Below are 12381 nucleotides of genomic sequence, written 5' to 3' on the forward strand. Positions count from 1 at the left end.
ATAATTCCGTTTCTTTTTTATATTTGTCTATATTATTTTGAGTTAACTATCTATATTTAAGAAAGTTTAATTAAGTATAAGTAAGTATATAAAATAGTTAACTACAAATAATCCCTTAAATTGTATAGTCAAAATCAAAATGTACTTTTATTAAAGTAGGCCTTCACAAGCACTTTTGAATCGTCATTTAACAAACTATATTCAGTATTTACTTGGTGGTAGGGCTTTGTGCAAGTCCGTCTGGGTAGGTACCACCGCCAAACAGCAGTACTAAGTATTTTTGTGTTCCTGTTTGAAAGGTGAGTGAGCTAGTGTAACTACAGGCACAAGGGACGTAACATCTTAGTTCCCAAGGTTGGTGGCGCATTGGTGATGTATGGAATGGTTAATATTTCTTACAACACCATTGTCTATGCTCGGTGGTGACCACTTACCATCAGGTGGCCCATTTGCTTATCCGCCTACCTATATCATATATAAAAAATGCCTTGCTTACAGTTAGTCACCGGTTAGTTGACTCTTTGCGGCAATGATTGTTAATATTAAGAGTTTCCACAATCTGTTACTTCTTCTGTTAGCAAAATATTGTGGCAACTTAATGTGCGTGTGAGGTGTGTGTATGTGTATAGCATGTGTGTGCTAAGTTGAGATTAACTTATAGAAATAATTTATTTTTCTTTATTATCGTACGTCTTTTTTAGCAGAAACAAAATCACTTTTTTACACTGTGGGCTAGTGGCAAATTATATATAGACAAATCTGCTTACAGCTTATTATACAAGAAAGGAACGAGATAATAACAGAATCGTTTAGTAAATACAAATTTCCGAGTATGAAAGCAATAAATGTTATTTTTGCGTCGTTTAACAATACCAGTGAAAGGAATCTTCTTATTGTGGTATAGAATATACTTTAAGACGAATAAACACAATTTGAATATAACAAATTGGTTGGATGGAGTTGTGGCCGAAAAGTTGCCACTTTTAAGATAGCACGTTGAGCGATTTCTAGGGGCTTCATAATAGTTTTCTGTGCGTCATCCCAACATGAGATTTAATATACAATGAGAGATTGGCATAATGCATAATAATTTTTTCGATTTACTGAAAAGTTTGCATAATATTGGGCCCAAAATAGGGTAGTATTTTGGGGGCAATATTATTTCTTACTAGCTGTTGTCAGCGACTTCGTCCGCCTCAATTTGTATTATTATAATCACGATTAAGAAGTTTTTAAAAGAATATATTTTGAAGTACTTCTGCGTAAATGATATTTTTATTTTTTATATTTTAACTTTGCCGTTTTATAGATTCATGTCATTTGTAAAAAATACATTGGTAAAGAAGGCATATTATTCGATACAAGATTATATTGAAAATAAAAAAGCGTGGAGTTAATGCTTGTTGACTTCCAGGCAGGAGACTTAAGATTCATATATAATTGTATTTAACTAACATGACTGTATTTTTAGACGTTGAAAAAGAGTAACTACTGAGTTTCTTGCCGGTTCTTCTCGGTAGAATCTGCATTCCGAACCGGTGGTAGCTTTACTTTAAATGGTTTGTTATGACGATTCAAAAGTGCTTGTAAAAGCCTACTTGAATAAAGTATATTTTGATTTGATTTGATCTTGTGGCAGAAGAACATACTGATTTTCTCCGCAATCCGATCTTGACAACGCAACATTTATAGTTGGCCGTGTTATATATTATATAGCCTAAAGCCTTCCTCTATAAATGGACTATCCAACATAAAAATATTTTTTCTATTTGAACCGGTAGTTCCTGAGATTAGCGCATTCAAACAATTTTTTTCGGCTGTATAATATTAATATAGATTTTTGCAGAATGCCGTAAGATATCGTGAGTTCATCACTAAGATGGTTGCAGATTTTAGTAACTTGAGAGCGACCAGTAAGATAGCTGCGAAAGGTATTGTTTTGAATACCTCTAACACCTATTCTTTCAAGTTTCAGTAAGAGTGTAGGAATAGAAACGGTGTCAAATGCTTTGGTAAGGTCCAGGTCAGAGCTTAGTGTCCGTCATTGAAATGTTTGACTATTTAATTGGTAAGCTCATGGACGGTATCTGTTGTACTACTTTATTTTCAATTTGTATTGTTTTCGATGTATTTTGCCACTAAAATGTATTCTCGTATTTATATAATTGTCGCATGTCTATTTCCAGGAATTTGAAATATTATAACTATATTTCTCAATTTTTATAGTTTGTCTCAATTGATTTGATTGCACCTTACCTTGTTACTATATTCACTAATGTTGTTCTTAATGGCGTGTTTACCTGACCTACCTAATATGCCATACTTGTGCTCGTTAAATATATTAATAAGGCCTGGATTTATATTTATATTTGATTATGTGCAACACGAAAATTTGGTCAGAAAGCTACGTCATTAAGGCAATAGAGACACCGCACTCCTTATGATACACACACTTATGATTTTGTATCTGAGCAATCGGACACAATATCCTACTAACTGCCACATCTTTTAGATAATAAACACGAGATATTATTGTGATGATACTTCTTAAATTTTTTAAATAAAAAAACGTATTTTCATATATGACGATGTGAATAAGTAAATTGGCTTAGTGGTAATAACTTACTGTTAAATAGTAAGAAGACAAAACGTATTAAATGCACTACTCCTAGCGTAAGATGTGTTAAAACGAATGGACTTTTAAATGGGGAAGCGCATTCGATGTTTTAGATACAACGAAGTTCCCAGGTGTCACAATAGACTCTAAGTTCCAAGCGATTATACAATAAGATCACAGGAAACGTTCAAAAATATTCAATTATAAAATTTAAAAGAATCGTTAAAGTGCGTTTAGTTTATGTGCTAAAGGATATTACAAAACTAATGACATCTTAGTTGATTGCAAACCTTGGGAATAAGATAATATTATTTTTGTATGAAAACAATAATTGTAATTTATAAAAAATGATTACCGCCGAATTTCTTTTGTTCTTCTCAGGTCCGAAGTGATTATTTTCAAACTAGTGGTAGATTTATATTATATTACGTAAGAAGCAAGTGAACCGCTTGTATCCTTAAGATTTTTGACTTTTGTAAACAAAAGGAACATTATTTGTCTTGTAGGTATGGTAGACTAATATCTTTTTTAAATATTTTTTTCATAGCTTTGGCTTGTATAAAAATAAAATGTTTGATCAAGGTCTTTAAAAATAAATTAGTTAAACACATTTGCTTTAGATTAAATTTGACATGAATTTTTTTTTTAAGTGGTTCCTATCATCCAACGACAAACAACATCAACAATATTTTAAAGTAAAAATATACCCTATACTAGTTGAGACGGGTACGTCGACCTTTTTTACATATATTATAATTATTAACTGAACTACGCAATCGCTTTAAATTTTCCAAGGTATGTTTAATTCGTATTAGTTATAGAACGTGTAAGTGGAACAAAGAATAATATTTGTAGAGTAAACATTAGGCACCGTCGTAAGTCACACTGGCGCTTAAAACGAATCACTTCAGAGCTTCAACTCAGTGCTTTGATACTTGCCACCTGGACAAGCTAGGGTTGCCGATACAACTGTAAAATGTCCCTGATACCTCCTACATTTCAGTTACTTGTCGTTGCTTATACCATGAAATATTTAAATATAAAAAAAAATAAAGCAACTTTATGGAACAAAGCAATTAATTAATTATATTTTTATTACAACTTTTCTACCTGAAGGCTAAAAATAGAGCCTGTCCGACTATGGGATTCAAGTATGGATAAAAGATGGTTTAGCCGTAAAAGCGTAACAGACAAATAGACAGATATATAGAGTTACTTTCTCATTTATAATATTTATATAGATGTTAACAAAATATTATATGTAAACAAGTTATTATAAAGTTAAATAAATACTTCAAAAAATATTTGTACCTCCAAGATGGCAACCCTAACCATATCCTATTTGAAGCAGACTTACTTTCTCAGTTTAAAGCCACTGTACTTTATCATTTCCACAATTAGGACCATCTCAAACAAAAGCTTTGCATAGCTGTATACAGTAATTTATTTATGATATTTTTTCCTCAGATAGGTATAATACGCTAATCGATACTGCTGATGGAGAAGGTCATTCAAAAGCTCAGGCACCGGAGTTGTACTTTTAAAAAATAAGGAGTAAAGTTGTGTTAGTAAACACCTTTTGCCAGAAGTGTAATTTTGGAGCTTTAGCATTTTTCATTTCCTTTCACGATGTTTACGGTCCCGGTTTTGCCCAAGTAGAATAAAGATACAGAAAAATATTTATTAAATATTTATATTTTGTATGAGCCATTTGTTGGTGAATGCAGAACACCTCACAAAAGTGTCATCTCAATCGGATAAATAGCTAAAGAATGTAGAGTGACAATAAAAAAGATTTTTTTTTAATTTCTAAGAAAATGTAGAATCATTTTGATATGATTCAAACAATTGTTTAAACTTTGAAAAAAAAACTAATTTGGACATTATTGGAAACAAAACAAAAAAAGATTGAGTAAAGCGACAAGAAAGTTAGTTTTCTAGTTTTTCAGATTAGAAACAAAATAATAGCATTTTACGAATCCGATTTCTAATGCTGTAAATATGCAATAGTGTAGCGTAGAACGAATGAGACTCGATCTTTAATATTATTCGGTTAAATTGTGTGGGGTTGCAAAGCACGTGTTGGCGTTTTAATATGTCGCGGAAGTGTGACCCATTCTGAACCCATCCGTCAATCTCTTTATCCTTATTCCTTATATATAGAGTTCCTTACATATATCGGTAAAAGATATAAACGTCCGTTTATATCTTTTACCGATTATAAAATTGAGTTTACTTATGCAATTTCTTTCATTCTTAGTGTCATTTTGCAAAATCGTTATACGTTAAAATGTATAGGAATATTTATAAATGTATTCCTACATTGTATATGCATTTACAAATTAACGTAGCTTAATTAAATCGTTCATGTCCCATTAATTACGTTTTCAAAAAGCATTTCTCATTTGTCGCGGGATAATCCTGAAATCGAAACGGGAGGGGCGTGCGTAGGCGCCGCCCAACACGCCCGCCTTGCTCGGGCGCATCTCGAAAAGTCAAATGATAAACTTCACGCAACTAGTCAAGTCACGCACCCCCTAACCACAGTTTAAGGTTTGAAGTCTGATGATATTAGTAAAATGTGTCAAAATTAGTGTTATATGTGTAACAGTGAAATTTAAAAATGCCGAGAAAACGTATTAACCGTTCACCGCCTATTGAAAAGAGAGATGACGTGGACGATGATGATTTCCTTTTCGATGATTCTCAGTCCAGTTCTGGTGAGTTATGTTATACAGTTATCCTCTCTAGAGAAGACTAGCATATATAGAAGAATACTATTGTATTTTTGTAAAAAGGTTTTAAAAAATTTTTTTCATTCATTATTTTCATAGTCAAACTCAAATTAAACTTTATTGAACTAGACAAGTTTACAGGAAACTTTTGAATTATCGTTTTTCAAGATATGATGAATTCTAACCTCCGAATCTATCTATCTAATCGTATTGTAGATTTTACCGAGGATAAATTTTAGGAAATTTTGTAGTAGGATGGAATAGAAATACGTATTTCAATGCATTAATTATTACTACGCATAATAATTTATAAAATTTCGTGTTTGTGAAGAACAAAATATTCTATGTATATATACATGAAATATGAGTTAAACTTTTTAATAAATTAATATTCGATTCGTTTTTAAACTAAGCTGTCTAGAAATGATTATAGTAATAATAATAAAGCTAGTAAGTCTGAGCTTATATTTATTAACTAATATAACTTAGTTTTTCAAATGTTGGACTAGAGTAACTACTAAGTTTTATGCCGGTTCTTCTCGGTAGAATCTATATTCCAAAACGGTGATAGTTTAATATAGTATATGTATTTTTGTAAAAAGACGATTCAAAATTACTCTAATAAAGTATAATTTGCAATTATTTGAACTACATGTGATAGCCGAGATAGCCTAGTAGAAGCCAAGTGGTTTTAAAACTACTAAAGAATGTCCTACAAGGTTCACAGTTTTTCAGTAATTAGATAATACAATACAAACCGCTATGTTCTTGCGTTTTAAATCTGTAATCTTCGAAAATATTAATTTAAATTACATGCTGTAAAGGGCCATATTTATCTATATTAAATACACAATGTATTTAAGATTCTTAATTGGATAAGGATTAATGCTGTAGCTATTGCTTAAAATCGCTTCGAAAATAAGCTATTATTTCTTGATACTAAGAGATACACGTTTACCATCAGAGACTTTCTTGAAGACCTTTTTATGGTGTACAATACTGTAGTACGTTATAATGATCTATCTCGTAGGGTTCAGCGAGCGGTTGAAAACAAAGTGTTTATTTACGACATCACGTATATTATGAATGTTTTGTACATATAAACCTTCCCCTCGAATATTGATTTCTATTTATTGAAAAAATATCGAATCAAAATCCGTTATGTAATTTTAAAGATCTAAGCATACATACGGACAGTCAGTGGTGAGCGACTTTGTTTTATACTATGTAATTATATGAGGTATAATATTCGATTATCGTACGTACTTTTTTACTTTACACGGAACTATATCGAGCAGAGTATATGGTTTACATAATACGTGGATTTGAACTCGAAGGTCGTAGAATATTTTCGAAGAAAGCGTCAATGATTATTTCTTGTCATTTTTTTTAAATACATGTGTATTTATGCTACAAGTCGTAATTTTGATTTATAATGTATCAGCGTAGTGAAATAAACTCCAAATCCATCTCCAGTATACTAGCGGTCGAGTACTGTACTCTTCTTAACCAGCACTTATTATATCTTAAAAATCTGATAAATTAAAGAGTTGGCATAATATTTACTATAAATACCTACGCGTTAAACAAAGCAATTGTTATGTGATAGAATATATACATTTACATATCTTGTTTCTGTATTATGTTTGTATTTTATCAATGTGTTTCTAGCATTAGTTTGATTATAAATTAAGTAAAGGATTATAAGTTGTTATTTTTATCAATTATATATTGCCAAGTGTGGAAATAAAATACGTACGAATTTAATGATTAAATTTTGTTGGTGGAATATAAATTAAAATATTAATTACATATATTAATATTATTCAAATAGGTTCTTATTAAGCACTTTGAATCGTCATGTTAAACGATTAAATTAAATGTATAGTTCGGTTTGTATCTTATATTAAGGAAATAACCCAGTAGCTACACTTTGAACGAATTAAATTATAACCTACAAATAAATGTCACAATATAATAAACCTCAATAAAATTGATTAGTATTTATTTTAATCCATCAATCTGCGCAACAATTTTTATTATTAATGTTACTGTTAATTTATTAATAAATTATAAATATATTTTTTAATATTTTTCTATAACAGGAAGAAGTGGACATGAGCCGCAACACAGGAACGCAGCTAACGCCCGTGAACGGGCTCGTATGAGAGTGCTCTCTAAGGCATTTTGCAGGTTCGAAACCACCCAATAGTAAACTTCTAGATACGTACATGTTATCAGAATTATGCCTACCGCTTATACTTCTGGTTCCACTCCATGGGATCGTAGAATAGAAGCCAACGATCAATATATAATATAACCTTGCTTAGTAAACGAACACGCAGCACCTGAGATTAGCGCGTCTAAGATTATAATAGATTTCCTCTCTAGAATTATAAAATTAGATAAATAAATTTCATCTTTTCTATTTTAGATTGAAAACCACTTTACCGTGGGTACCGGCTGACACAAAGTTGTCAAAACTAGATACATTACGGCTGGCCGCTTCGTATATAGCACACCTACGGGCGTTACTGCACGAACCGAGATCCGCGCACACGCCGCCGCACCCTCTTAACTTGGTAAATATCTCAAACATCATTCAAATTAAAATTATTACATAATATATTAAATTAATATGATTATAATAGGTTTTGCTCTCTATTACTAATACAACACTATTTCACTCAACTACCTACTTTTTTTTTAAAGTAAATTGTTCGTAGATAATTTATTAATATCATAGATTATTTAATATCTCGACCAATGATATTGCGTCAAAGTGGTGCTGGAATAACACGTTTTATTGCTTTTTTGCCGAAAACATTTAACAATTTTCTGACAGACTGCTTTTAGAGTCCTAATGAGATGATTTTGGAATATTTAGGTGCTTGTCTATGATAATTTCTATAATGATTTGTTCTTTCATATTATTAATCTATATCATTTTGAATTTTCAAACATCTCATAGACGAAATATTGTAAGCTTTATTGTAACTAAATATGAAAATTGTTGACGATTTATCCCTTGTCTCTCTTGTCATCTCTTTAATTCGTCCGTGACATGTACTTATAAGGTACTGTGCACACTCAATTCTTAACGTTAGAATATTTAAAGCAATAATTTATTAAAGTTGTCATATTAGTCTATTTCGGATGTATACTTAGTTCCATTAGTTACATTGGTAAAAAGAAAACCTAAGCTAGTATCGTATATGATAGGAAAGATTTTTGAAAATATTTAAACGGAAATAAACCGATTCAAACTCTTTAGAAGTATAAAATAAATAAAGCTAAATATTTATTTTTATCATGTTTTTGGATTGTTTGTACGAAGAGGTAATTTACTGGGCACAGTTTATCGGCATTTTAAAAAAAAGCTGTGTTGAAACTGATCGTCTTTTACACTCCGAAAAGCTCAGTCGTGGGTCTTAGATGACTAGAATATGTCCTGCGTAGTGCGTAGTTGACTAGTGTCCGTTCAGAAAGTCCAATCGAATTTTAAAATAATAATATTTAATTATTCACTAATTGTCTCATATTGATCTATATAAGATACGCAATATATTGAAGGTCCTTTATTGGATAAGGATGAATGCTGTATTGTTAAAAATCTTTTCGTAAATAATTCATTATTTCTCGTAAAAAGTAAAGGATACAAAATGGTTATTGTGGGTTATTCCTAAGAGTTAGGCATATACCATCGCGAACTTTTTTGTAGATCTTTTTATACATTATTTTGACCTATCTCGTAGGGTTTAGCCAGCGTTTGCAAAAAAGCACAAATAATGTGTTATTTTACGACATCATATTAGAAAAAACTAAAGTTAACAGTTTATATCTTCTATATTATGCATACATTATACATATAAATCTTCCTTTCGAATCACTCTATCTAGTAAAAAAAACCACAAGAAAGTCCGTTGTGCAGTTTTATAGATCTAAACATACATAGAGACAGACAGACAGCGGGAAGCGACTTTGTTTTATACTATGTAGTGATTAGTAACAATAACCATTTTATTTAAATAAAAAATTCGAACGCATTAACGCGACATTTTACCGCAATGAATCAAAGGCATTTGCTAAACGCCACCGTGAACTATAGCTGTCGTCGACGGATTAGGGGACACGTTCCAAGAAGATCGATTTGACAAATATGTCTCCTTCATCTTACTATTTATTTCTGTTTACGGTTTCAGTGACATTCCGGGTTACAGTTATTAAATTTAAGGAAGAACATTTGAAAGTTTCAGTTTTTTATTTGGTATTATTTTATGTTTTAGTTGGTTCTAGATAGTAAAATAAAAATAAATGATTTTCTAATTCATTGATGATATTCGAGTCAACTTATTAAATAACTTATGCTTATGTTTTTAATATTATTTAACATTATGTTTGTAATAATAAATTATGTAACTATCTATAAAAGTCACACAATATTTGCCTTTATTTAACGTGCTTCAGGTATACAATTAATATATTTATCTCGTATCTGTAGCTAATACACGACAAGAGTCTGATTTTTTTTGTTTTATGTTTATATATAATTATATTTTTTAATATGATATGATTTTAATCATTTTGTATCGCATATCAAAATTTGTTAGAATGTATATACGTCTCTTTAGAATCAAGATATTGGCTAAACGTTACCGCGACGCATGACTGCCGTCTTTAGTGGATTATAAAAATTCTAAGAAGGATGTGTGATCTATGTTAAGCAAAATTTTTGGTTTGTGAGAATATAATATTGCAATCGCCAAAATTCGTGAGGATGGTAGTATCATTGTAAAATTTTTCACGCGAAAACTGCTGAACGTATTTGAATTTAATTTAAATAGGGGTAGCTTATATCCTGACGGTACACGTAGGCTACAATTAGCTTTATATAGAACTGACTGTTTGTGTTTGCTTGTATTCTAATTTTTACGTCATTCGTTCGATGAAGTTGAAATCATACTTTTTACAGCATTTGTGAGATAGTGTCTGGCATATTTCTGGTGTAGTACTGTACTATCAAGACATGATGGCGCGTGAGTCGTTAAGGATAATTATCCTAATTGCCTACAAAAATAATACGGTATTGTAGCGTATGTCAGACGATATTGGTTACGATACCCAATTAGCTAGTAGTAGTAGTATAATAAATGTTATAAGCGATATAATAATAACAGCGCTGACATATAGTATACATATGTATGAAGATAAACAATGTTATATTTGTATATGATAACTTTATGACGCTCACGCTAAAATTTAAGCTGGCTGAATAGCATTTTTATTTTATACCGATAATAGAGCATTGCCATGCCGTTTTGCTTTAAATAAAATAAAATTACGCACCATATTTGCCTGAATCTACAGATATTCACTTTAAGTGACTATATAAGCTCCGGTTTATGCCCTTATACATGCCCTTTTTTTCATCGTTAAACACACTTACGGCAAGAGGTTAAGCCTTTTAAAAAGTAAATAAACAATACATCGGAATCTGGATGCAGAGATAGAAACAAAAAGATTATAACAATAAACACGGGTTTAACGCGCGCTGACCAAAAGTTTGCAGCTGTTTCGGGTATAAATAAAATTTATCTCCGGACGTTAAAGAGATGATCCAGTTTTATTGTTTCCCTGGACATGCCTTTGTATTAGTGGAGTGTAATTGTTAAGAAAAAAGAATAATCAAGTATAAACTATAATCTTATTTTATAAAGTGCATGTCTTTTTATTTGTAGAATCATTCGTTCCGCATTTTATTGTATTTTTTATAGGTTTTCTAATGTATTCTCTTTCGTTATTTTATGTATAATTAATTTTATAAGCATTTGACAATGAATGAATGAATGAATGAATATCACTGCATTATTTTTATGAGTCAACTCAATATTTGAATATTTTATGGTGCTATAGGCACATGTTTTTGAGTGTTTATTTGGACATCGAAATGAGGGTCAACCATACAATAGCTATTCGCACTTTGAATATCGAATGTCGCGTTGGGAGGTCGTTTAGACCATACGTTCTGTATATAATATTCTAGTAGTATTTATAGATCTACACGAATCTAAATAAGCTGAAAATCTTTAGCAAAAATAAAGCAATTTGTGCACGTGTGAAACAATGAATGTATAATGGCCTTATAGACCTAATTAACTTTATATTAAAAGTACATATATAATATTATCTGTGAATAGGTAGAACCGCGAAGGCGCCAAAATGTTTCTTTTGGGAAATGAGGTTAGGATGATGATGATGGGTATATTTTGAAGTGATACCTTACTTTTCCGTTCTTTAATAAAAGTTTGGTCTTAAAAGTATTCTTAAAAGTGGTCTTATAAGAGCCGCGATGGCCCATTCGTTAGAACGCGTGCATCTTAACCGATGATTTCGGGTTCAAACCCAGGCAGGCTCCACTGAATTTTCATGTGCTTAATTTGTGTTTATAATTCATCGCGTGCTCGGCGGTGAAGGAAAACATCGCTAGGAAACCTGCATGTGTCTAATTCCAACGAAATTCGGCTACATGTGTATTCCGCCAACCCGCATTGGAGCAGCGTGGTGGAGTATGCTCCAAACTTTTTCCTCAAAGGGAGAGGAGGCCTTTAGCCCAGCAGTGGGAAAATTTACAGGCTGCTAATGCTAAATGCTAAAAGTATTCACTTGTTCAGAATTTAATATTCTATCGATTCATATAAATCTTTTTTTTGTTCTCAGGCCTGGCCATTTGCTTTTCAACATGGCGGCACATTGAGCTGCACGATTTCGCAAAGATGGAATATTAACTCACAGAATACTGAGTCTTCAGCTATGAATCGAAATCAGACTTCGAGGGAAATCCAAACTGGCGTTAATTGCAATGACAGTTATGGGCAAGATTATTCCGAAAACGACTACGAAGAAAGAAATTATGACGATCACAATGAAGTGCCTTGTAATTCGATGCAGTATTGCAATTATGGTTACAAAGAAAATTTTTATGAAATGAGAAATTCGTACTCTTCCGACGGTTTAATGAACAATGTATGA

The 12381-nt window shown here is 31.4% G+C and overlaps 1 protein-coding gene across 1 annotated transcript; it reads left to right on the forward strand.

The window, feature by feature from the left end:
* Positions 1–5149: 5149 nt before the first annotated feature.
* On the forward strand, positions 5150–12381 carry LOC125069421 (transcription factor 23). Its single transcript, XM_047678912.1, has 4 exons — positions 5150–5337; positions 7458–7545; positions 7787–7934; positions 12070–12381. The coding sequence occupies exons 1-4, from the start codon at positions 5241–5243 to the stop codon at positions 12379–12381; spliced, it is 645 nt and encodes a 214-aa protein (XP_047534868.1). The 5' UTR covers positions 5150–5240.

Source organism: Vanessa atalanta, chromosome 15 (genome assembly GCF_905147765.1).
Source record: "Vanessa atalanta chromosome 15, ilVanAtal1.2, whole genome shotgun sequence".
NCBI lineage: Eukaryota > Metazoa > Arthropoda > Insecta > Lepidoptera > Nymphalidae > Vanessa > Vanessa atalanta.

Excerpts from the sequence above, each read along its gene's own strand:
- LOC125069421 (XM_047678912.1), top strand. The coding sequence starts at position 5,241 with ATGCCGAGAAAACGTATTAACCGTTCACCGCCTATTGAAAAGAGAGAT. Across the intron at positions 5,338-7,457 it reads TGATTCTCAGTCCAGTTCTG|GAAGAAGTGGACATGAGCCG; the intron begins GTGAGTTATGTT and ends TTTCTATAACAG. Across the intron at positions 7,935-12,069 it reads CGCCGCACCCTCTTAACTTG|GCCTGGCCATTTGCTTTTCA; the intron begins GTAAATATCTCA and ends TTTTGTTCTCAG.